Source organism: Achroia grisella, unplaced genomic scaffold (genome assembly GCF_030625045.1).
Source record: "Achroia grisella isolate CSIRO2021 unplaced genomic scaffold, CSIRO_AGI_Agris_v1 utg461, whole genome shotgun sequence".
NCBI classification, from domain to species: Eukaryota; Metazoa; Arthropoda; class Insecta; order Lepidoptera; family Pyralidae; genus Achroia; species Achroia grisella.
This window is the reverse complement of record NW_026712871.1, coordinates 1,694,675-1,722,450: the sequence shown is the minus strand read 5'-3', so window position 1 is coordinate 1,722,450 and position 27,776 is coordinate 1,694,675. Positions and strand designations below refer to the sequence as shown.

At 34.5% G+C, this 27,776-nt stretch overlaps 1 protein-coding gene across 1 annotated transcript in view; it reads right to left on the bottom strand.

Moving 5' to 3' along the window:
* The window catches only part of LOC131845262 (platelet binding protein GspB-like), a 45,933-nt gene extending 18,557 nt beyond the window's left edge, over nucleotides 1-27,376 (bottom strand). The window contains exons 1-19 of the mRNA XM_059194302.1: nucleotides 27,338-27,376; nucleotides 25,517-25,550; nucleotides 22,381-22,852; nucleotides 21,923-22,122; nucleotides 20,950-21,003; nucleotides 20,554-20,601; nucleotides 14,887-14,934; nucleotides 13,239-13,334; nucleotides 10,691-10,738; nucleotides 9,310-9,405; nucleotides 8,521-8,568; nucleotides 7,496-7,591; nucleotides 6,838-6,885; nucleotides 5,752-5,847; nucleotides 5,029-5,076; nucleotides 4,173-4,268; nucleotides 3,032-3,172; nucleotides 2,040-2,141; nucleotides 806-853 (exon numbers count right to left, since the gene is read on the bottom strand). Of these exons, the coding sequence (XP_059050285.1) occupies nucleotides 806-853; nucleotides 2,040-2,141; nucleotides 3,032-3,172; nucleotides 4,173-4,268; nucleotides 5,029-5,076; nucleotides 5,752-5,847; nucleotides 6,838-6,885; nucleotides 7,496-7,591; nucleotides 8,521-8,568; nucleotides 9,310-9,405; nucleotides 10,691-10,738; nucleotides 13,239-13,334; nucleotides 14,887-14,934; nucleotides 20,554-20,601; nucleotides 20,950-21,003; nucleotides 21,923-22,122; nucleotides 22,381-22,852; nucleotides 25,517-25,550; nucleotides 27,338-27,376 (1,858 nt within the window). The remainder of the gene's footprint in view (nucleotides 1-805; nucleotides 854-2,039; nucleotides 2,142-3,031; nucleotides 3,173-4,172; nucleotides 4,269-5,028; nucleotides 5,077-5,751; nucleotides 5,848-6,837; nucleotides 6,886-7,495; nucleotides 7,592-8,520; nucleotides 8,569-9,309; nucleotides 9,406-10,690; nucleotides 10,739-13,238; nucleotides 13,335-14,886; nucleotides 14,935-20,553; nucleotides 20,602-20,949; nucleotides 21,004-21,922; nucleotides 22,123-22,380; nucleotides 22,853-25,516; nucleotides 25,551-27,337) is intronic.
* Between the last annotated feature and the right edge of the window lie 400 nt (nucleotides 27,377-27,776).

The following is a 27,776-nucleotide window of genomic DNA, read 5'->3' as shown; positions in this document are numbered from 1 at the left end:
CTAATATTAAGATGGGCGTTCCACAAGGGTCAATCTTAGGCCCCTTTCTCTTTTTAATCTACATAAATGACCTTCCCTTTATGGTAGAGAAAATTGCAGATATAGTGCTGTTTGCGGATGATACTTCGTTAGTGTTTAAAATTGGACGTTCCAAGTAAGTGTGATGCAGACGAAGTGGCATGGACCAACTAATCTATACATATAAATAATATTGGAGTGTCTGTTTGTAATATTGAAACAACCGTTTTTTACTACACGCATATAAATATAAATACGGTACAATAATTTTTTTTACTATTTTTGTCTGTCTGTCTGTTTGTTCCGGCTAATCTCTGAAATGGCTGGATCGATTTTGACCGGACTTTTTTTGACAGGTAGCTGATGTAATAAGAAGTAACCTAGGCTACTTTCGAGGGAACAGGTAGTATTTAATATAAATGATTTTTATATAATATGCATAAATAATATAAAGACGGGGCAGGGTATTGTTAGTAATGTGGACTGTTGATCCTATTGCTAGCAATGTACCATGTCATGTGACCTCCACGCGGTATACCCTGGAAACAATCATAATAAATTCCTGGTGAATTTGTCACGATGTGCTAACTGACCTGACCTCATGCTCATCTTATCCTCCACTGGTGCTCCGCCAGCGTATACCGTTAGCGCAGGCGGGTGCACCATTACATTAAAATCCTTTAAAATATTAATATAACGATGAGTCCTTTTTAGCTTGACAACGCTTCACATCTTTTGTTTTTAATATATCTGAATAACTTTAGTTCAGCTTTCAGGGTTTGCTCACCTGTGATTTCCGTGATGATGATAATCTCCTGCCAGGCTCTCTGTACAGCTGGAAAAATTATATTAAAAATTAATGTATTATTAAAAATAAATATTGTTAAGTGGTAGTTTTAAAAAAGTGATGTCTATTCAAAAATGTTTTAAAGTATGGTTTTGGGCAATTCTCAGGTGTGTAGACCTGTGTAACACTGCGACTTACGTTGCTCGCCCTTTTTCAGAGTACGTTGCCTAGACCCGTCAGGGACAAGAACTGAAGGATATTCTTAGGAGCGATGGTTTTTTTATCTCCTCGGGAAAGAGCGTACTTTTGGTTTAACTTTGTCTCAAACTTAAGTGAGAGTGGCACTGCGACCTACGTAGATCTATTGTGCTCGCCCTTTTTCAGAGCTCGTTGCCTAGACCCGTCAGGGACAAGAACTGAAGGATATTCTTAGGAGCGATGGTTTTTATCTCCTCAGGATAGAGCGTACTTTTTGTTTAACTTTGTCTCAAACTTAAATGAACATAGAAACTTTAATATACCCTTCTTGAAAACCCCTATTATTGTGTTTTTTTTTTATTTATTGGGTTGTTTGGGCTACTGTCAGGTGCCTGTAGCACCTGTAGCACTGCGACCTACGTAGATCTATTGTGCACGCCCTTTTTCAGAGCTCGCTACGTAGACCCGTCAGGGACAAGAACTGAAGGATATTCTTAGGAGCGATGGTTTTTATCTGTATTTATTCGAACATGTATTTTTGTTCTAACTATGTATTTAAATTTATATTCCTTTTTTTATTGTACATTCTTGTTTATAGAGTTCTGTCTTGTCAATAGTTTTCCCAATATATATCTCCATATGCCAAGTCTTTGCCTATAATTTTCTTTGACCTATACACATCTATACATATAAATAAAACTGTAGTGTCTGTTTGTAATATTGAAATAACCGTTTTTTACTATATGCATATGAATATAAATACGGTACATACACCAAAATAACATTTTTTACAATTTTTGTCTGTCTGTCTGCTTGTTCAGGCTAATCTCAGAAATGGCTGGACCGATTTTGATGGGATTTTTTTTGGCAGGTAGCTGATGTAATAAGGAGTAATTTAGGCTACTTTTATTTAAAAAAAAATAAAGTTAAATTCCATGCGGACGTAGTCCAGCTAGTGTAAAATAAAACTAAAACAGTATCTCCTTAAATTTTGTATGTTTTTTTTTAACATAAATCATAATATATCGGTACTTACATTTGGTTCCAGTGTATGTTAATAGCTTCTTGAAGAAATCAATAATGTCATCATGACCGGATTTGATGCGAATCTGCTCCAATATTTCCAATATGTTGGAATCTAAAACATAAAAATTTAATTACTATCTTTTTTAATCTTTATATATAAAAATTACGTGTCACGTTGTTTGTCCGCGATGGACTCCTAAACTATTGAACCGATTGCAAATTTGATTTGCACATTGTGTGCAATTTGATGCAACTTGAAAGATAGGATAGCTTACATCTCAATTTATAGTCGCAATATTATTTTATTCAAGAACCTCAGCCATAGCAACGCGCTGCGCGATCTGATAGTATTACTGTATATTATAAAATACTCAATTTATTAATTTAACGACCTCGCTGGTCTAGCGGTATAGCCCACCGTTCTACTTCCGATGGTCGCGGGTTCAATTTCTCGCACGGTAGAATTTATATCTAAAAAAACATCTTTATTTATTTATTATTCTTACTTATATTCTTTGACGGTGGTCTATTGCTGTAGCACCGTCTTTCTTCCGCGAAAGAAAGACGGTGTTCTATTCCGTCGCGGGTTCGATTCCTCGCTCGGCACAAACATATGTATTCATGAGTATGATTGTTTGTGTCGGTCTGGGTGTTTTCTATGTATAATATGTAGGTATTTACGAAAAAAAAAATCTATGTATTTGTATCAGTTGTCTGGTACCCATAACACAAGCTTTAGCTAGCTTAACTTGGGTCTAGATGGCGCTGTGTGAATTGTCCTGAGATTATTATTATTATCAGTTATCTAGTACCCATAACACAAGCTTTAGCTAGCTTAACTTGGGTCTAGATGGCGCTGTGTGAATTGTCCTTAGATTATTATTATTATCAGTTATCTAGTACCCATAACACAAGTTTTAGCTAGCTTAACTTGGGTCTAGATGGCGCTATGTGAATTGTCCTGAGATTATTTATTATATTTACATAAATATATAGTCATACCTCTCGTAGTAAGACCTTTGATGACCGTATTCGTGTCTTGAATCACTCTCGTTTTAGTAATATCTAGAAGGCTCGTCAGGAAGAAGATGGCGTCCCTCCTTTTCGTTACCTTATTAATTTTCGATATAGTGGCCACGATATCTACGAAAAAGATAAAAATTAGGTCAATCTATACATCTATCGTGTTTTTATGTTTGAGCCTAAATAAATTAGTGCTGGTTGGTAGTTTGTATTCACACGTTTCGACTTGTAAAATGTGAACTTACAAGGATTGTTTAAAAGAGCAACACACAAGTTTCTTGCTTATTCTTCTTGTGATGAGACAGATTTCCGAATGAGCGGTAGATTTAAAAAAAATGTTGACTATTCAAAAGTGCTTAAATTAAGTTTATTTGAATAAATGATTTTCTATTCTATTTCTATTCTATTCTATACATATAAATAAAATTGGAGTGTCTGTTTGTAATATTGAAATAACCGTTTTTTACTATATGCATATATGAATATAAACACGGCGCATACACCCAAAATAATATTTTTTACAATTTTTGTCTATCTGTCTGTTTGTTCCGGCTAATCTCTGAAATTGCTGGACCGATTTTGACGGGACTTCTATTAGTAAGTAGCTGATGTAATAAGGAGTAACATAGGCTACTTTTATTTTAGTAAAATAAAGTTAAATTCCACGCGGACGAAGTCGCGGATACAGCTAGTTAATAATAATAATAATCATTCAAAATAGCATAATACAGAGTAAAAATATAGAAAAATTTAAAAGCTAAAACATGGTCGAGCGCAGTGATGGCTGGCTCATACGTCATACTCGTGAACGAGTGCTTGTAGGGACTGGTCTCTGGTCTGCTCTGATGTTTGCTACGTTTTCACGCAAAAACTACTGAACCGATCATCATGACATTTTGTACATCTCTTCTTGGACATATTAGAATGAACATACGATACTTTTTATTAAAAAAAATTAAATGGATTCAATGCAAGCGAATCCGCGGTTAAAAGCTATAATATACAAATGCTAATCGGCCACTTACTGTTAGTTTTGAATTTTTATTAAAAAAAAATGGATTCAATGCAAGCGAAGCCGCGGTTAAAAGCTATAATATACAAATACTAATCGGCCACTTACTGTCAGTTTTGAATACTTCTTTGAATACATTGTACACCTCCTCTAAACTGACGCGTCCGGAAATCTTGTACAAGTCCTCAACGATCACTCGCAGGCCTGCAAGCACATTTTATTAGTTTCTTATAAACTAGACCTCTATGGTCTAGTGGTCTAGCACACCGCTTTACGACCAATGGTCGGGTTCGATTCCTCGCACGGCACAAACATTTGTATTCATGAGTGGTTTCTATTCTGGGTGTTTTCTATGTATACGTTCTGTTATCTAGTACCCATAACACAAGCTTTAGCTAGTTTAACTTGGATCTAGATGGCGCTGTGTGAATTGTCCTGGGATTATTATTATTATCAGTTATCTAGTACCCGTAACACAAGCTTTAGCTAGCTTAACTTGGGTCTAGATGGCGCTGTGTGAATTGTCCTGAGATTATTATTATTATCAGTTATCTAGTACCCATGACACAAGCTTTAGCTAGCTTAACTCCCAAGTTAAGCTAGCTAAAACGCCATCTAGTCCCAACTAGATGGCGCTGTGTGAATTGTCCTGTAATAATATAATGTAAATGGATCCGCAAATAGCCTCTCATCTGGACCATTCTGGACAGAGCCGAGACTACTAAAGTAGTCAGCCAAGCTCCTCCCAAAAGCGAAACCTTCTGGTATTCACAAGCTTCACGGAGCCACCTCATCGTTCCGAGGATTTGTGTTCGATGTGTGGCCACTGTAGCACTCCAGGATTACGTGAGCCGTTCTTCGGCTTCAGAGCAGCCCCGACAGAGAGAACTGTCTGTATCACCTATTGTGTACAGATGTTCGTTTAAGGGACAGTGGCTACAAATATTATTTTTATTTAACTTACTCGTTCTTTTTGTTTCTTGGGTAAGTTCTTCCAACGCATATTTCAATTCTGTAATAAAGAAGAGAATATTTAGTTATTACGTAGCAAAATTCATCATCAAAGATTAAGATTAAATTTATATGTATAAATTCATCACTGTAGAACTGAACTCTTAGAAGATTTGGAAATGAAAGTAATATTTGGACCAGGAGGAAACTAATCATCTTGATTTGATCCTGGCTCGCGGACTATAATGGATAAAATGTGATTATGGATTTTATTTTAGGATTTCGGTGTCATTCTATTCTGTGTTGTTCTGAGTTTTGTTCAGTTCTATTCACACAAAATTCTTAAAATTTTTATTCTGAACATCATTATCTAAAAGCAATATAAATAAAAAAATATAACTATTCAAAACTTGCTTATTAAATTTATCTGAAATTATTTTTATTTTAGTTTAGACTATCTTCTTTTCATAAAATTGCAAAATCATATGCTGGTGGTCACTCTATTTTCCTAAATTTGAATTTAAAAATGAATCTGTATTATTGTAAACATGTACAATATTTATTTGTAAAGAATACGAGCTGAGTTTCTTATCAGTTCTCATCTCGAAATCTTTCCGAACTGACGGTAGATTTGACATGTCATAAGAGTCTGTAATAGACCTACATGAATACAGATATTTTAATTTTGAATTTATTCTATTCTAATCTTGAAATATGGGTAAAATATAATACTTACGACTCTGTCCAGTTGCTTTCTTGATCAACAGGATACCCTCGGAGAAGGATTTAACATTCAAAATATGAATGAAGTTGAGAATAGCTTCACCGATTTCTGTAACCGAAAAATAGTGACGCAGTAAGAATAATGTGACCATTCCTTTGCGCCACCAAAGGCAACGTGAACAATAGGGGGCGAGTGCAGATGGCACTCCAAACAAACTGACTTCGGAGGTTCACCTGACAATAGGGGGCGAGTGCAGATGGCACTCCAAACAAACTGACTTCGGAGGTTCACCTGACAATAGGGGGCGAGTGCAGATGGCACTCCAAAATAACTGACTTTGCAGCTTCACCTGACAATAGGGGGCGAGTGCAGATGGCACTCCAAACCAGGTATGTTTCGGATAGGTTTCGGATATACTAATGATTACTACATCGAATACGGATACGGATGCGGATATGAAATTATTTCGGATTATCCGTTAGTTTCGGATAATTTCAGTTACGGATAACATTTTTTAAGGAATTTCAATAGTAAAATACAAACAGCTTATGAAATGGTTTCGTAACGTGTCTCAATTAGGCTCTGTCTCTGTCCGATATTGTCCGAAACTTTTATTTCTGATTCGGTTACGGATATTTTTTTATGTCGGATATCCGATAGTTTCGGGTACGGTTACGGATCTCCTTAACATACCTGCTACCATCCAAATGAAGGATTTATGAACCGATTGAAGGCCAACAGACAGGAGCTGACTTTCAGTTGTAAGAGGGAAGGTTAGGAATATTATGAATTACACTTAACTATTTTTATCGTCAAAATTACTTTAATTAATTATTAAATCATCATTTTTAAAGTTACAACCATGAAACTTTTTTTATTGTCTGGTTTATTATAGATATTTTTTCTTTATTTTTTTTTTTTTATTCTTACATTTATTTAGGGACTTTTATCATAATATGATAATGCCAGTCCCATCGTATCTTAGTACTAATCTTATCTTCTACTGCACAATGAAAATAAAAATTTCTTTATTTGGTCAAGGTTATTCTAAAACGGACGAAGTCGCGGGCACAACTAGTAAATCATATAATAACATACCTTGGCTTCTAGTAACTGAGATGAGAAAATCGAACGCTCCCTTCATATCTGAAAAAAAATTGTTTATTATAGTACCAATCTTACGAAAGTTAGTGTAGAAGTTTGTTACTCTTTCACGCAAAAACTACGAAATATATTTCGATGAAACTTTACAGTAATATAGCTTATATATCAGAATAACACACAGGCTGTAATTTAAAAATGTATTATGTAAATTGTGATAAATATAATTAAATAAAAAATCTATTATTTCTTCTTTATAATATTAATTCTCTCCAAAAATAAAATAATCTTATAAAATAATAATCCGTTTAGAATATATCTATACATATAAATAAAATTGTAGTGTCTGTTTGTAACATTGAAATAACCGTTTTTTACTGTACATACATGCATATGAATATAAATACGGTACATACACCAAAATAACATTTTTTACAATTATGTCTGTCTGTCTGTTCCGGCTAATCTCTGAAATGGCTGGACCGATTTTGATGGGACTTTTCTTTTTTTTTTCTTTTCGCTTTTTCGTGACCGAAAAATCCTATTACATAAATCTATACACAAGTTTCACTTCAAAACCAATTTCTTTACAAAAATTGTTACAAATTAGTTCAGAACACATACAGACATACTAACACAAATATATGTAACTTACCAACTTCCGGTAGTAAGTTCTCGAACACTTTCGGGAATTCGGACGGTCCAATACCTCCAGTCAGCTTGAGGACAAACAGCCTAACGCCTTCCACGCCTAAAAAAAGAATCATCAGTATATTGTTTGATATAGTGAGTTTTATTTCTTATCTTTCAGTTCTTCATTCGTAAAGAATAATTAGGTAAATATCATATCACATACGTCATACTCGTGAACGACTGCTGCTTGTACGGACTGGTCTGCTCCAATCACTATGACTAATTTAATCTTATTGTGTATTTATATATGACTCTAATAAATTAGTGTTAGTTGGTAGTTTGTATTCACACGTTTCGACTTAAAAATGTAAACTTTTTGAGAGGTAGCCGTTGTAATAAGGAGTAACTTAGGTTACTTTTATTTTAGAAAAATAAAGTTAAATTCCACGCGGACGAAGTCGCGGGAACAGCTAGTAATATATAAAATTACCAACGTTTGAAAAGAAAAAAATATAATTAAAATATACCTTACCGTTTCCAACTGCAATATATTTATTTTATTAATAAAATATTGAATAAATATCATACTATTATATATATATACTCATTACATTGAAACTACTTGTTTTATTTCTTAATTTTTTATATTATGTTAATTTTTCTATAAGAAATTGTTTGAAGCAACAAAGCCGCCTAATATTTGCTATAATTATTTGTTTTATTTTATGGCAAAATAAGTTGTTTTATTATTATTATTTTTACTTAAAACAAATTCTCATCTCCCCTCTTAAGGAGAGGAGATGGCAACTTACCCCCGGCAGAAGCACAGTCGGCCGGGGTTCAGGGCCCCAGGGAGAGAAATTATTATTATTATTATTTTATATATCTCCCTTTTTACAGGGGTAATACTTTATTATTATTATGTGCTGATTTAATTTAACCCACTTATAAATTAAATTTAATACTATCAACTATGTTTATATCAAAAATGGAAGCAAAGAAATAAAAGGAAAAAATAAAAGGAAATTTAAGATAAAGAAACAATACCTTTCGTGTGGGCGACGTGTCTGAAAAAGTCGGCGATTTCATGTGAATCTGTAACAGAAAATGCATGGTGATTGTTAGCATTATGTGAATTTTTAAAAGTGCTTCAATGTAAGTTTATTTGAATAAATGATTTTCTATTCTATTCCTATATTTTTTATGACATAATCTGTATCGTATCAAAGAAATACCAACAAATATAAAAAAAATTAAGAAAATATCTGTTCCTTTTTTGTCTGTGGTCTATCTGTGTTACCAATTATATAATGGAAAAACGAAAAAAAAAACAGTAAATCTTATTTTCTGTTATGTTTTTACTACAATTAAATAGTAAATAACGAAAAATGTAATAGTAAAACCTATTTTCTGTTATTTTTCTCACTGCAATTACAATAAAAAAAACGAAAAAATAGAGAAAAACATTTTTTCTGTGTTCATTCTCACCGAAAATTTATTAGGCACATTGATTTAAAAAGAAAAAGTATAATCCATCACATTTAAAATAAGTATTGTTGCTAAGTAACGTTTTAAGTTATTATGTTAAGTAAGTTTATTGTAGTTTATTGTTGTTAAGTAAGTTTGTATGTAACGTGCAACTGTGATCGGAACGAAAGTAAATTATATTTACTGCTATATATGTATATATAGCAGTAAATATAATTTACTTTCGTTCAAAAATTCGTTTCGTTAAATCAATGTGCCTAATATTTTCGGTGAGAATGAACACAGAAAAAATGTTTTTCTCTATTATCCACTGAATATCTCAATAAAAATGTAATGAATGACTCTTACTCTTTTCTCCTGATATTTTCTGCAGTATCTCGTAGACAGCATCGAAGTCGGCGTGCCCTGTCAGCCGTTGAAGCACCTCGTATGCTTTGAATACATCTGAAAAAAAAAACCAATTTTAATCGTTTTAAAAAGCTGGACATTATCCTCTCTTTAACATATAAATAACATTAATTGAAAAGAATTTTCTCAACTGGCAATAAGTTTATTTAATAATATATGATAATAGTGTTTTTGTCGAACAAATTTCGTAGCGCTGACAATATTATCTAATTGTACAAAGAATGATTGCGTAGCTGTTTCTATGTTCATTATCGCATGCCTTCTACTTGTTACTGTGTATTTTTTTTAAACAATATTTCTTCAAAAGAGCAATACGCAAGTTTCTTGCTTATTCTTCTTGTGATGAGTCTGCATTCCGAATGACCGGTAGAATCAAAAAACTTGACTACTCAAAAGTGCTTATATTAAGTTTATTTGAATAAAGATTATTTATATTTCTATTTCTAAATAGATAGACAAAACATTTATATTTTGTTTGCCTTGGCTTCCCTCTTCTTATATACCTATACTTCAAATTCTGTCTTGTCTATAGTTTCATAATATAATATTATTTATATTTCTATTTAGAATAGAATAGAAATGAATAGAATAGAAAATCATTTATTCAAATAAACTTAATTTAAGCACTTTTGAATAGTCATAACAATTTGTTTTTTATCTACCACTCATTCGGAAAGCTGTCTCATCACAAAAAGAACAAGCATTTCTAAATAGATAGACAAAACATTTATTTTTTGTTTGCTCTGGCTTCCCTCCTCTTATATACCTATACTTCAAATTCTGTCTTGTCTATAGTTTCATTATATACATCTCCGTATTTCAAGACTTTATCTATATTTTTCCTTTCGCCTATACACATATAATAATTTTCTACGCAATGTGCAATCATAATTAAATTTCTGATTCTCCTTATTTATCTTTTTCTTTTCCGCTCTATTGAACTTATTATCTGCCTCATACATGGGTAATTTTCCTGTATCTAAATATTTAATCCAAGTATGTATATGTGTATATATTTATTTATGTGTCGCATGTAAATATGTATGTCTAATAATATGTATTATTTTAAAGTTACTACGTAAATGTTTATAAACTATAATGCGTCGCTTACTAACTTTTCTGTTTGCCTTATGGTTAACTGGTAGAGAACGCCCTTAAATGTTAAGTTCGCCATATGTACATTTATACATTGTATTTGTGCAATAAAGTTTAAATAAATAAATAAAAAAATATAATCTACTTCAACAGAGATAATCTTTATAAAATTCTGTATAGAACAAGAATCGTAGTATAAAAACAAAAGAAACAAATCATAACTTACTGAATTCATTTGTCAATTCCCTTAGCAGCTCCACCACCACTTTGATATCTGAAATAAGATGGAAAAATAATAATAAAAAACAATATTAGTGTAGTGCATGTGTAACCAGTACCGGATCTTATTTTTTTGAGGCTGGACAAAAACTATAATGATCTAACACATCTTACTTAAGAAGTATTATAAATGTGTAAGAAAGTAAATGTAGTGTGTGAAAGTTGGCATGTTTTAAACTTGACACGGTCGTTATTTATACGTAAAATTAGTAAAGATCACGGGACCTTACCACGTTTAAATATAACACCAAATAAATATATAACGTGGTAAGATCCCGTGATTTTTACTAATTAGGCATGGTTGTTACAGAATTGTACATAAATAAAAAAAATTGTACACATGTTCTTAGATGTTTTAGAATGAACATCGGATACTTTTTATTTTAAAAACATGCGAGCGAAGCCGCGGTTATAAGTTAGTAATATTATAAACGCGAAATTTTGTGAGTAGGGTGTTTGTTACTGTTGCATAACAAATTTTGATAAGACTTTAAATATTAAGCTAAGATAAAGTGATTCAAGAGGAAGGTTTATACATATAATACATGTACACCCGGGCGAAGCCGAGGCGAGTAGCTAGTCACATAGTAAAACAATGTCGCTGTCGCTGTCTGTCCGTCCCTATGTATGCTTAAATCTTTAAAACTACGCAACGGATTTTGAAGCGGTTTTTTTTAATAGATAAAGTGATTCAAGAGGAATGTTTATACATATAATACATGTACACCCGCGCGAAGCCGGGGCGAGTAGCTAGTCACATAGTATAAAACAAAGTCGCAGTCGCTGTCTGTCCGTCCCTACGTATGCTTAAATCTTTAAAAAATATATTATATAAATCGAGTAAGTGTGATGCAGAATCAGCTAGTTTTTATAATTCAATTGCAAAAATCTTATTAAGTAGGTAGTAAATGAACGAAGGAAGGCCACAGATATTTTTTTTTATTTTATTTATGTGTTTATATATTGGATCTCCTTTCAATACAGCGGTTGGGCTATCGGTGTAGGATTTGCATTTGTTTAAGAAAGTTTTAGAAGGAATAAAATTTTGACAGGAAATTCATCCCCACACGCTGGAATCTAAGTGGTCTCGGACAGTGCGGTTTCAGAGGAGCTTCCTCTGGCGTACACTTACATTGTGGAATGAACTACCTGCCAAGGGTTTTGAGATTATAGTATGGGGTTTTTCAAGAAGGGACTTAAGGGTCGGCAACGCGTTTACACCCCTGATGTCTCATTCTCACGAGACTACAGCGTGGGGTTTTTCAAGAAGGGTATATTAAGGTTTCTTAAGGGTCGGCAACGCGCATGAAAACTCTGCTGTCTCAATCTCACGAGACTACAGCATGGGGTTTTTCAAGAAGGGTATATTAAGGTTTCTTAAGGGTCAGCAAAGTGCATGAACTCCTGGTGTCTCAATCTCACGAGACTACAGCATGGAGTTTTCAAGAAGGATATATTGAGGTTTCTTAGTGTGCTCAATCTCACGAGTCGTACTTTCGCACAGCATGGAGTGTTTCAAGAAGGATATATTGAGGTTTCTTGCCAAAAATTTGGCTTAAAAATCAGTGTCAAAAAGACGTGGAGGGTCAGTGTGATCATGATGCAGAGATCAACAGCAGAATCGGTGCTGCTGCAAAGCTGGATATGAACTCCTGGTGTCTCAATCTCACGAGACTACAGCATGGAGTTTTCAAGAAGGATATATTGAGGTTTCTTAAGGGTCAGCAAAGTGCATGAACTCCTGGTGTCTCAATCTCACGAGACTACAGCATGGAGTTTTCAAGAAGGATATATTGAGGTTTCTTAAGGGTCAGCAAAGTGCATGAACTCCTGGTGTCTCATTCTCACGAGACTACAGCATAGAGTTTTCAAGAAGGATATATTGAGGTTTCTTAAGGGTCAGCAACGCGCATGAACTGCTGGTGTCTCATTCTCATGAGACTACAGCATGGGGTTTTTCAAGAAGGGTATATTAAGATTTCTTAAGGATCGGCAACGCGTATGAAAACTCTGGTGTCTGAATCTCACGAAACTACAGCATGAAGTTTTCAAGAAAGGTATATTAAGGTTTCTTAAGGGTCAACTAGGGTTCTTAAGGGTTTCTTAAGGCAACGCGTATGAAAACTCTGGTGTCTGAATCTCACGAAACAGAAAGGTATATTAAGGTTTCTTAAGGGTCAACTAGGGTTCTTAAGGGTTTCTTAAGGCAACGCGTATGAAAACTCTGGTGTCTGAATCTCACGAAACAGAAAGGTATATTAAGGTTTCTTAAGGGTCAACTAGGGTTCTTAAGGGTTTCTTAAGGCAACGCGTATGAAAACTCTGGTGTCTGAATCTAACGAAACTACAGCATGGTGTTTTCAAGAAGGGTATATTAAGGTTTCTTAAGGGTCGGGTGACACCCCTGGTGTTTCAGGTGTCCATAGTCTACGGTATCCATTTACCATCAGATGGGCCGTATGATTTCCCATCTTAGTATAAAAATGAGTACATACTTGATGTCCCCTCCAGTTGTATCAAGAAGTTGATGATGAAGTGCCACTCCCTGGAGCCTCGTACTCGTTTTATAAATTCATATACGTCCTTGGTATCTGTAAATATATAAATAAGTCAGTTGATTTTCTTGCAAATTCCTCTCAATTGAATCTGTATATTGAACTGTACGGTAGGGAAAACATATCTGTACATATAAATAAAATAGGTCTGTTTGTAATATTGAAATAACCGTTTTTTACTACATGCATTTGCATTGTATCGGTTTGTTTGTTTTCTATGTATATCAATAACAATAATAAGTATAATAAACTTAGGACAATTCACACAGCGCCATCTAGTCCTAAGTTAAGCTATCTAAAGCCTGTTTTAAGGGTACTAGATACCTGATACAAGTACATAGATATTTTTTTTTTGGAAATAAATAAAGTAAAGTCTGTATTTATGTAATTATGTACAAACTCATTTGAAAAGAATAAGAGCTGAGTTTATTGTCAGTTCTCAGCGCGTAAGCACTTCGAACTGACGGTAGATTTGACAAATCATAAGATATCACAAGATCTACATGAATAAAGATATTTTGATTTGAATAATAATAGGTAATAATAATCTCAGGACAATTCACACAGCGCCATCTAGACCCAAGTTAAGCTAGCTAAAGCTTGTGTTATGGGTACTAGACAACTGATACAAATACACAGATTTTTTTTTGTAAATACATACATATTATACACAGAAAACACCCAGACCGACACAAACAATCATACTCATGAATACAAATGTTTGTGCCGTGCGAGGAATCGAACCCGCGACCATCGGACGAAAAGCGGTGTGCTAGACAGCTAGACTACTGAGGTCGTCAAATAAAAATATTATGTATATAAAGCGAGATATAACAGTGAAATAATTAGGGGTACCTTTAGGATCATTATACCTTGGTACCCTGTCGTACTCTTCAGGGTACCGAAGTACATCTTAGTTCTCTAGAGTGGCAAGAATATATTGTTCATGTACATAGGCTAACAGTTCCAATATACCACTACTTTCCCCCCTCCGATCAAATTCTCGTCCAATTCAAACGGGGATCGAAATTACGACGGCCTGAGCCAAGGTTCGAACCCCTAGTGGTGCCCTCAGACTAAAGTCATATCCGTCAGGCGGGAGTTGTCCTTCAGCCGCTCCATAAGTCCTTCCTTTAGTTTGGAGAGCCATGTGCACTCACACCTTAGGGGCTGTTCAAGTATTACGTAAGCAGATTTATCACAATTATTTACCCCCCATCCCCCTTGTCAGCAAAAGTAAGCAAAGCTCTTACCCCCTCCCCCCATGCTTACGTAAACATTTCTCAATTAATGTATTGTTTTTTTAGCACTGTGTGACAATGTGAGGGTTGCCATTCGTGTAAAAAATTAAATTACGACCGATGACGTAATCATCATACAGACTCCCCCACCCCCATGTCATCCAAAATAAGCAAAGAAAAGACCCCCCGCCCCCCTATAGTGCTTACGTAATACTTGAACGGCCCCTTATCGTGAGGTGAAGCTGTAAAGGCCAGCTGCGGCCAACAGCATTAGAATAGTTCGAAAAAAAAGTTTTATATATATTTTTTTTTACAATTAAATAGGAACTTTATTCCTGTGTGTTTACCTTGCAGTCCTGTTACGGATTTCACGTAATTGATAGCGGCGTGCTCCTCTGAAAGAGAAAACAAAATTAATCATTTTGTCACCTTTGAATACACGATGCAATAAAACTATTTGAAAATCTAAAAGCTTTCTTTTGTTTTAGAATTCTAAGAAATAGGAATAGAAATAATCTTTATTCAAATAAACTTAATATAAGCACTTTTGAATAGTCAAGTTTTTTTATTCTACCGCTTATTCGGAATGCAGACTCATCACAAGAAGAATAAGCAAGAAACTTGTGTGTTGCCCTTTTAAATAAATATTGATTTACCTCTCTTCTGATCTAAATTAAATAATATGAAAATGACATATATGTTTTTTTTTTAATAATCGCGAGAACTTGGCAAACGATACGATTTAAAAGGCAGCTTATGTAACATGTATCATATATATATAATTCTCGTGTCACAATGTTAGTTACCATTACTCCTCCGAAACGGCTTAACCGAGTTTATGAAATTTTATATGCGTTTAGTAGGTCTGAGAATCAGCTACTATTTATTTTTCATAACCCTAAGTGATAAGGGTTGTACCCCTAGCATTTTTTTGAAATTTTTTAGACAATTTTTTTTATAAATTGGCATTAAAAAATACATACAACACTAAAATTTCACCCCATCAACATTTTTAATATCGATATTAATTTATATGGCAAAACAACGTTTGCGGGTCAGCTAGCAAGCTAGCAACACATAAAATTAGACATTATTAGTAATCTGGACTAATAACACCATTGCTAGCAATGTGTGGCATGTACAGGTTGACCTCCACGCGGTACCCCTTGAAACCATCACATTAAGTTCCTGGTAACTGACCTGACCTCATGCTCATCTTATTATCCTCCACGGGTGCCCCGCAAGTGCGGGTGCACCATTCCATTATCATCCATAAAAAAACTATATATAAAACTTTCGTATCACAGTGTTACCTGCCATACTTCTCCGAAACGGCTTGACCGATTCTCATGAAATTTTGTGAGCGTATTAAGTAGGTCTGAGAATCGGCCAACATCTATTTTTCATCCTCCTAAATGTTAGGGGTAGTCCACCCCTAGATTTTTTTTTTATTTTAAGGCAAAACAACGGCGTTGGCAAAATCATTGACCTTATTTGGTGGAAGCCGTTCAAATGAAAAGAAGAAGAGAAAGTAACTCCGCTATGTTTTGATTTATCCACAAATCTCTTCTCTTACAAGGAAATTCTTCTCCGTTCTTACATTTCTCATTCGATCGTCCGCTCCCATTGGATATAGCGAGATGTTATATAACCTGCACCCTCAATAATGCCTTACAAATATTATAAATGCGAAAATAAGTCTGTCTGTCTCGCTTTCACGCCAAAACTACTGAACCGATTTAAAAGAAATTTGGTACAGAGATAGTCCCTGAGAAAGGACATAGGCTTCTTTTTAATGCGAAAAAGGGTTGTAACGGGGGTTGAAAGAGGAGATGAAAGGTTGTATAGAAGTATCGTTTAAGCTAAAAGCTTGAATCTTATTATTCAGAAGGTAAAATAAAATGGACGATATAAGTTTGTATTTCGTAATTTTTGAAGCTAAAACGATGAATCTTTTTTCTTTGAATTTTTTGGATTAGATTTTTAAATATATCTTTTTTATTTGGTCAAGGTCAATATTATTTCAAAATCTTTTTTTCATTATTTCGACACTATTCCACGCGAAGTCGCGGGCACTACTAGTGGGCTATAACATACTAATACAATCCTTCAATACAAACCTCAATCTATTATTGCGATTAGCTTATTAATTCAAACAAACAAACAAACGTTCCGACAAAGAAAAGAACAAAACTTGTTCAAATTACTAGTTAACTGCGAACTCCACTTTACCCAGTTTAATTAACTTCTAAGAAAACATAAATTACGTTTGTTATTCACACGACAGCAAATATGGAGCCGACATTAATTTATTAACTTTTTGTTCAATTTAAATCGATTATTTATACAAATGGCGACAAGGTTAGTACGTACATTGTCTGTAATAACAATTGTATAAATAAAATAAAACAAACATTTCAATAAAGTAAAATGTAATATTACTTTGTTGTGGCCAACTAATGTTCTGTAAAATGAAACGTCAGAGCTAATTTAGAAGTGCGTAAATTATAATAATATTATTATAATAATAATCTCAGGACAATTCACATAGCGCCATCTAGTCCCAAGTTAAGCTAGCTAAGCTTGTGTAATGGGTACTAGATAACTGATACAGATACATAGATAATTTATTTTTCGTAAATACATACATGTTATACATAGAAAACACCCAGACCGATACAAACAATTATACTCATGAATACAAATGTTTGTGCCGTGCGAGGAATCGAACCCGCGACCATCGGACGTATAGCGGTGTGCTAGACCGCTAGACCACCGAGGTCGTAAATTGTTTGTTTGATTTGGCAAACGGAAGGAAAATAACGTTTGAAATTTTAATAAGTGGCAACACTGACGTCTGCAATTGGTGATTTTCAACTGCATGTTGACGTCGTTAACTTTAAAACTATAAAACTACGCAACGGATTTTGAAGCGGTTTTTGTAATAGATAGAGTGATTCTAGAGGAAGGTATATATATACGAGTGGTAGATAAAAAACAAATTGTTATGACTATTCAAAAGTGCTTAAATTAAGTTTATTTGAATAAATGATTTTCTATTCTATTCTATATAATACATATACACCCGTGCGAAGCCGGGCGAATAGCTAGTGTTCTATAAAATTAAACGTCAGAGCTAATTTAGAAATGCGTAAATTGTTTGTTTGATTTGGAAAATGGCAGGAATATACCGTTTGAAATTTTAATAAGTGGCAACACTGACATCTGTTTTCAAAAGGAAATTTCTTTGGTTGACATGAATGATTTTCACCTGCATGTTGACGTCGTCAACTTTAAAACTCTAAAACTTCGCAACAGATTTTGAAGCAGTTGTTTTTAATAGATAGAGTGATTCTAGAGAAAGGTTTCGAAATATATATATATATATATATATATATATATATATATATCTTTTTTTATTTGTATATTCTGGGTATTTATAAGTCTATCACTACATTGAATAAAACAAAGTCGCTGTCGCTGTCTGTCCCTATGTATGCTTAAATCTTTAAAACTACGCAATGGATTTTGAAGCGATTTTTTTAAATAGATAGAGTGATTCAAGAGGAACGTTTATATATATAATACATGTACACCCGGGCGAAGCCGTGTTGAGTAGCTAGTGTTCTATATAATGAAACGTCAGAGCTAATTTAGAAATGCGTAAATTGTTTATTTAATTTGGCAAACGGAAGGAAAATAACGTTTGAAATTTTAATAAGTGGCAACACTGACATCTGTTTTTAAAAGTAAAATTCTTAGATTAAAATTAATGATTTTTAAATGCGTGTCGACGTCATAAATATATGTATATATCTTTTTTATTTGTATATTATGTATATTTATAAGTATATATATATTATATATATTACCACAGATAACATAATAACAGACCCGGCAACGTGTTGCAGTGGCTAAGGTTAAATAATATTGCGACTATAAATTGAGATGTAAGCTATCCTATCTTTCAAGTTGGATCAAATTGCACACAATGTGCAAATCAAATTTGCAATCGGTTAAGTAGTTTGGGAGTCCATCGCGGACAAACAACGTGACACGTAATTGTTATATATAAAGATTATGTGTAAAGATAATTAATTATATGACAATAGTAGTTCATGCACGGGATTTTCATTTGATGATGGACAGACACCTACATGAGTACACAATGTAAATAAACTATCGTTAAAAAAATAATATCAGCTAAGTGTCTTGACAGTTCTTCTCAATTGAACATGTATACTGAACTGGACTGGAAAAAATTATAATACCAAAAAAAATTACGTTCATAAGCGGCTGAAATGTTTTACATCAATAAATGATTTTAATTTTATATATTGGACCCCGTACTGTAACTGAAGTTCATCTTTTTAAATACATTTTTTTTAAATATATCTCTGTACCTACTATATATACTACTTGGTATTTTTACGTGTCCAAGAATATATGAGTTGAACATTTTCATATAATTTTCATGTCTATATGGTAGATAGATAGATATATCGTTTATATGTTTGTTACTAATCACACATAAGAATATAAAATACATAATACAACATAAGATTTATAAAATTGTATATGTATATATGTATATTGTATATATATTGTATATAATAATTAAAATAAATATAAAATAAAAACAATATTATTGGTGATTGTCAGCGGTGTGTGTAACATTGTTCAGGGATACAAAACACTGATGTTCAGATATAATCAACCCATTTGAGTAACATAGAAAAAAAATATTATTGATGATCAATAATATTTCAGAATATCAATAATTAAAATAAATATAAAATAAAAAGAGTTTTAGTATTAAAGTCAATATTATTGGATTGTCTGTGCGGTGTGTGTATAATAAAAATAATGTAAATAGTTCACAGTATAATTTGATATAATTATAACTGAGTGGTAAGGAACAACAAAAAGAAAAAAAGAAAATCTTAATAAGAGTAAAAATTTCGGATAGAAAAAAATTCTATAATTATTTTTTATTTAAGATGAAAATCAAAATATTTCATGTAATATCATAATGACATTTTTATTAATATAAAAACATATAGTTTTAGTATTAACTTAAACACATTTTTAAGATAAAAACTTCGGAAAATCCACTCTACAGTTTTAGTATTAAAGTCTAATTCTATAATTTCGTACATTTTTATTTAAGCGTTTAGAAAAACTTCGGAAAATCCACTCTACAGTTTTAGTATTAAAGTCTAATTCTATAATATCGTACATTTTTATTTAAGCGCGTGCAGTACTGTACTAATATTCTCAAATATTTCTTTTCATTTTATAAAATGGTAAAGTTTGTGGGTTTGGTTGTTTGGGGGATTCTCGTGAATCCGATTAAGAAATTTCTTTTAGTGTAGCCTATTTATCGAGAGCTATGACCAAACATCACGCTATAACCAACTAGAGGGGAGCTGTAAATTCATCAGATATTTATTTATTAGTTATTACACAGTTGTACTGATTTCTTTTTGTTCAAAATCTACCCTGTATCATCGTAAGCACAGATATTATATTATATTAGAGTTCGTTAGATTTCTGTTCCCGCGTGTTCCCTTCTCCTCCCTAACTAGTAACAAACGGACTGTACGGCGGCCTTGACGCGCGCGCGCATTGTGTTGTGAATTCAAATAAATTAGAACTGGAAACCCTACTGTGAAAGTGTGTGAAAGCTAGCGAAGATACCTTCGAGACCCTGAAGCCCAAGAAATCCGCAGAACGATACTGAACATTTTGGTAGCAGAGTAGTAATTATCGACTCTCAGGCAGACCACTGCTCTCACTCATCGTTCACAGCTGAACGCCCGTATGACGCCAGCAGTGTGCGATAGAGGCGACATTCTGTCTTCTCTTTTCCACATGTATTACAATTGAAACACACACCACTGTCTTCATTCGTCGTTTACAGCTTAATGCCCATGACGCCAGCAGTGTGTGACAGAGACGGCATAATGCTTTCTTGTCTTTACCACATATACTATAATATTTATATAACTTACCACGGAATCCGGTGAGTGAATACAACAGGTCGCCTGACTCTTTTTGTCCTAAAATAAAAAAAATATTTTAATGTGATAAAAAAATAATCTAGACTCTATATCATTATATTTTTTTTAAAGCAAAAAGGAGTATTTTTATTTTCTTATTTATTATCAGCATGTACGCGGAATAAAAAGAGGAATTAATACAAATAAGATTTAAAATTCAGTCAAAATTTAAACAGGTTATGGGCCCTGCACATTATCGCTGATCTGATTAATTTATTACATCATTGGAACGACTGAAAGAGATCGCTTCTGAAAGATAAAGAGATAACCCCACTCCTGCTCATATTTTATTCCTTAATAATGCTTTTTTTTAAGTTTCAAGTGATTTATGGTCTATGATCTATTTACCTTTGTGTCCAAATAGATCTCTAATAATATCAGACACCACTTCTACGCCTTTTTCTGGAAAAAAACAAAAATAAAATCACGTTAATACATTTTTAAATATAACTGAAATCATAAGAACAATAACAGCGCCATCTATACCATGTGCGCTGTGGCATAGTGTGGGTGACAGTTTCTTAATAAAACGAATGTTACGTTTCATTCTTAAAAGTTGCCGTGATATACATATTATGCAGGGGCGGATCTACCTAAGGGCTTTTTGGGCTGCAGCCCAAGGGCCCGAGGAAACAAGAGCCCCCAGTCCGATATTTAGAATATAAAAAAATATCTAGTTTGTTAAAAAACCTATCATAAGGTTGGCAACCCTGAGATCAATCAACCCAAGCAAGTGCGCGTCTATCAAAGGACCGTGGAATTTCTGGTCCCTTGTTTTTGGTCGGTGTATTTTTTAGTTGAGTGATATAATTAGGTAGGCAAACCCCTAAGTAGATTTAGCCCAGGGCCCCACAAATTCACGATCCGCCTCTGAAATTATGATTTAGTATTTCAGCTGTACCAGATAATAAATTTAAAACGTTAAATGTAAAGTTTAGTAACTGTCACCCGCACCATGCTACAGCACACACAGTATGACCCCAAGAAAAGTAGAAACAACTGATACTGCAATACTTTCTTTTGTAGATTGTAGTTTGTATTCACACATTTCAACATAAAAATCTAAAGGTGCAAGAACTATTTATAAGAGCTACATACAAGTTTCTCGCTCATTCTTCTTGTATCTACAAGAACTTCTTGTACTTCTTGTGATGAGACAGCTTTCCGAATGAGCGGTAGATTAGAAAAAACGACAAACTTTTCAAAAGTGCTTAAATTTAACTTTTTGAAGAAAGGTTTTGCTATTCTATTTTATTCTAATTGCTTCTATGTAAAGCGGCTACGAGTCGCTAGTTTAAATTTACTAAAAAAATTTACTTACTAACAATTTTGCTGTTAGTCTTCAATTCATCTCGTATTGCGTCCTTTATTACATTAGTTACTTTCTTGGCGTTGTTAATAATGTGTCTGTGTTTCGAATTCGATTCATTAGTGTTTTCAGATTCGTTTTGACTCCATGTCTCGCTTTGATTTGAGCTACTTTCGCTGTTACTGTTACTAGAGTTACTTTCGCTTGTTTGACTTGAGCTCTGTTGTTCGCTTTCAGATTGAGTCGAACTAGATTGTTCTTCAGTTTCACTCTGACTTGATCTAGATTCTTCTACAACTTCAGTTCTCCTCGAGCTGGATCTTTCGCTTTCACTCTGACTCGAGCTAGACCTTTCACTTTCGTTCTGACTCGAGCTAGACCTTTCACTTTCGTTTTGACTCGAGCTAGACCTTTCACTTTCGTTCTGACTCGAGCTAGACCTTTCACTTTCGTTTTGACTCGAGCTAGACCTTTCACTTTCGTTCTGACTCGAGCTAGACCTTTCACTTTCGTTTTGACTCGAGCTAGACCTTTCACTTTCGTTTTGACTCGAGCTAGACCTTTCACTTTCGTTCTGACTCGAGCTAGACCTTTCACTTTCGTTTTCACTCGAGCTAGACCTTTCGCTATGACTTGAGCTAGACCTTTCTCTCTCACTGTGACTCGAGCTGGACTCTGATCTTCTCTCACTCGAGCTCTCAGATTCGTGTTCAGATTTAAAGGATCTATGACTTTCGTGACGTTCTTCAGACCCTCGCTCTTCGTGTTCGGATCTTGAGCCTGGTCGGTGTGGAGGCACTAGACCCCCGAGGGGTAGTCCCCAGTCGTGATGGGAGGGTGGACCAGGTGGACCGGGGGGGCCTGGTGGTAGCCATGCTGGACCACCGAGTCCCTTCGGTTTTAGGCCTGGACCGCCGTTATGTGGATTTCCATGTCTGCCATCTACAGATTAAAAAAGTTTACTATACTATGTATCTCGTTTATACTAATATTTTAATTATGAAAGTATGTCTATATGTTTGTCACCTTTTCATGATTAAACGGCTGAACAAATCTTAATGTAATTTAATATGACAATTTGTATAACGCGGACTTAAAGTGGCAAGAGCTCCACCGACAAGAGCTCTTTAAATATGAATTATTGAAGTATTCCCATGCATTTAATTAAAAGCTGTTAATTTTAAATTACAAACAGACACTACAGTTTTATTTTTATATAGACGAACATTGTAGAGTTGTAGAAATGCGTTATATCAAAATGAACGCCAGTAAGTCTCATAGTATGATACAAAATTGCAATAGTAAATTACACATGCTAATGGTTACACTATTCTCCAAATTTGAATTAAAAAATGAATCTGTATTATTGTAAACATGTACAATATTTATTTGAAAAGAATGCGAGCTGAGTTTCTTGTCAGTTCTCATCTCGAATTCATTCCGAACTGACGGTAGATTAGACATATCATAAGAGTCTGTAATAGACCTACATGAATAAAGATATTTTGATTCGATGTTTATAATAACTTAGCTCAGTCATTTTTTTGTAGAGTACCGCATAAAAATCAATTGTTCGAAATTTATTCTTGTGTTTTTTTATTGAGCTTGCCATTTTGAGGATTCCTAAACTGAATATGCTTAAGAGCACTGCTTTATATAATTAAAAAAATTCTTGTAGAACTTTCTTTTAAATATTGAATATACTGAACGGCGCCTTATTAGCTTTCGGCTATTTTATTTTTAAATTTGAACTTTTATACACTTCCGTCCGCGTAATTTTCTCAAAAAGGGTTACGATTTTCTTGCTACACGTAATAATATTATGATAAGTTGGTATTATACCTCTTTTCCAAGTATGGTGCAATCTTTATTCAAACATAAGACTCGTTTTAAGCGACGCGGCAGGCGCGCTGACATACTGCCGACCCCAGACAAGGGGCCATCCACAAATGACGCACATCAATTATAAGCATTTTAATCTCAACCCCCCCACACCCCCACCCCCCCGCTTACTTCCTTCTTAATGTCACAGATCAGCTGCCTTTACACGACGTGCCTTTCACGCGCGATCTGGAGCGCGCGCGTTTAGCGCGGAAAAGACAGCGCATGCAATCGTGAGGAATTGTATTATACCACAGATAACATAATTGACGACTTCGGTGGTCTAGCGGTCTAGTACTCCGCTTTACGACCGAACGATGGTCGCGGGTTCGATTCCTCGCACGGCACAAACATTTGTATTCACAAGTATGATTGTTTGTATCGGTCTGGGTATTTTCTATGTATAATATGTATGTATTTACAAAAAAAAATCTATGTATATGTATCAGTTATCTAATACCCATAACACAAGCTTTAGCTAGCTTAACTTGGGTCTAGATGGCGCTGTGTGAATTGTCCTGAGATTATATTATATTATAATAATTTTACTATTGCTTGTGTTCACTCTTTCGCGCGCGATTCCTTTCAAGTCATTTCACTTACTTGTATTATTCGAATTTATTTATTAAAGAATTTTTATTTTTCTATGAATACGTTTAAGATTTATAAATTATAAATAACTCTACAATTATATTTGCTTCATGGTCAGATGTCCGCCATTTTGAAATGATAATTACTTGTTACAAAAACCCGCTAAATCCCTCGATAATCGATATTGTTGTACTCGGGGATGCGCTCACTGTTTGCGTGTGCTGTCTCTCTCGTTCTCTTTCTCTACATTTACATGTACATTCTTTGTTGCGTGAAACAGGATTCGCGCGCGAAAGTGCGTACGTGTAAAGGCAGCTATCATAACCGATGGAAGATCGCGGAAAGTGGCAAGATCTACGCTCTTGTCGGTGTAGCTCTTGCCACTTTCCGAGCGTTCGAGAGCGTAACTCTTAAATTATGAATGAACCATTAGTTATTATTAAGTTTACATACAATTATACTTATTATAACTCTTAGTGAAACTCCACAGTTAGTTGAATTACTTCGCGCGTGAAAAGGCGTGCGTGTAAAGGCACCTATTGTCTCATAGACACTTTAGAATAGTCATTTTAATATAAATGAAACTTGTGACGTCATGTATGGACGATCCCAAATGGTAAGAGGGCAGTGATGATACCAACTCGCGTATTGTTTTTACCTGGGCTTTTGAATTGTCGTACAACATTCACTTTATGTGGTGACCCTAAAAAACATTTAAATCTATGCGATAATCCGTCAATTTATGTATCTAATGACAAAGGCCCACATGATGGAAAGTGGCAACCATTTCTATACATGAGCAGCATCACGGACATCACGTTATCATGCCCTTTTTTTCGGATTACTCTAATGCTGTTGGCCGCAGCTGGCCTTTACTGATTCACTGGACGTTAGGGAGCGAGTGCAGATGGCACTCCAAACCCGAAGGACTTATGGAGCGGCTGAAGACCGACTTCCGTCTGACGGATACGACTTTAGTCTGAGGGCACCGCTAGGGGTTCAAACCTCGGCTCAGGCCGTCGTAATTTCAATCCCCGTTTGAATTGGACGGGGGATCGATCGGAGGGGGATTATGAGCCCGTGATGCTATTCATGTATTGCCATTCCGAAGTATACATGTATATAGATACTTACTGTGTGGTTGTGGCTCCGCCTGCGCCGTATACACCTGCGCAGAAATGTATACATATAATGTTATATACTTCTGTGAATATCATCGTTTCTTCAGTAAATTAGTACACATGTTTTCTGTATTAAGTAAATAAATAAATAAAATAAATATCCCTTAATATATCCCTGGTCTGTGAACACAGCGCCATCTAGTCACATACTAAGCAGAGCTTGTGTTATAGGTTTTTTTTTCCGGACTACTCTAATGCTGTTGGCCGCAGCTGGCCTTTACAGCTTCACCGGACGTTAGGGGGAGAGTGCAGATGGCACTCCAAATCCGCGGAAGGACTTATGGAGCGGCTGAAGGCCAACTCCTGCCTGACGGATGTGTGTTATAGGAACTAGACAACTGATAGAAATATATAAACGACCTTCAACAGTATCATAAAAAGATAAATAAGTATTATTAAATTTGTGTTATTTTAACAAGTTTTAAATAAAGAATTGAGAGGTATATTTTAATAATTACTCTCCTGATTATAATAATAATAATAAATCATTCCAATCGTTATATCGGTGAACGGTCTTATCCCAACCAGTCTGGAGCAACATCTCAAACGGTTGGGATTCCGACGCGGCTCACTCCCGGGAAAGATGCAGAAAGCGGTGCTCTTAGATTCTGCCCGCATTGTACGCCGGTTTCTCTCCCTGGGGCCCTGAACCCCGGCCGACTGTGCTTCTGCCGGGGGTAAGTTGCCATCTCCTCTCCTTAAGAGGGAAGATGTGATTTTTTTTGGTAGTTAGGAATAATAATAATCTTTATTTACTGCTCACAAGGAAACTTGCAATATTGTCTGAGTCTGAACTAAGTCGAAACCTAAATCGATTGCTAAATCGAATTACAGAAGCACAATTAGAAGTTTGTTCTATAAACTTGTGATTCATAAATTGAATTACATATAGTAATCGCTATCTGTGGATGAAAGATATGTCTTTCATCCACAGATAGCGATTACTTATATTTTAGATATAATAGAAACTATTATTGGGGTTACCAGATATATAAAATATACAAAAATATCTGAATTTTTGTATAATTACAGAATATATGTTTACGAGTTTAGTCGCAATAATTTCAAATATGGCCGATTTGAATTTGGTTCTGACTACTGATTGTGGCAATCTTCACTTAAAATTGATTAAAACAAAATCTTGACTTAAAACTGTTTGGAATTAAGCATAATTCCAAACGGTTAACAAAGAAAGTTATAAGGTTACAAAAAGTTATAAAATAAAATTACATTACTGATTTGCTTATCGAAATTACACAAACACTAGTACAGGTTCGTCCCTTTAATCCGAATACATCCCATCACCGGTGATACGCGGGTTGCTTCACGAAAGAAATATACCTTAATGATACTATTATAGGTTCATCCCATTAATCTCACTAGTGATACTCGGGATACTTCACGAAAGAAATATACCTTAATGATACTATTACAGGTTCATCCCATTAATCTCACTAGTGATACTCAGTATGCTTCACGAAAGAAATATGCCTTAATGATACTATTACAGGTTCATCCCATCAATCCCACAGGTGATACTCGGGTTGCTTCACGAAATAAATATAGCTTAATGATACTATTACAGGTTCATCCCATAAATCCCAATGGTGATACTCGGGATGCTTCACGAAATAAATATACCTTAATGATACTATAACAGGTTCATCCCATAAATCCCACTGGTGATACTCGGGATGCTTCACGAAATATATATACCTACCAGTATAACACACACTTAACAAATTACAATTTCACAACACAATCTAAAACTTACGCTGACGAGGGCCGTCACCGCGATCACATATAGTTTCATTGCAGTAAGAAGTGGTCAGATTATGATCTGTTTTTCCACTAAACGAATCATTTGTGTCCTCCCCTTTAATACTTATATATGTGGAGTATTACACTTGTGTAAATAAAGTGTATATTGTTATTACACTTCAGTTTATATTTACCTGAAACTAATTGTTAACTCTTTATTGGCTGGTATACGTCGGGGCGTATACTAATTATTTTTGGTTTATTGTTATACACCTCTTGTTTGTTGTGGCCTCCCGTAGACAATTTCGTTGTTAAGATTAATTCAATTAATGTTTATATTTTACTAGCTACCAGCCCCGGCTTCATACGGGTGTACATTTATTACACATATAAACCTTCCTCTTGAATCACTCTATCTATACCTAAAAGCAGTATCAAAAAACCGTTGCGTA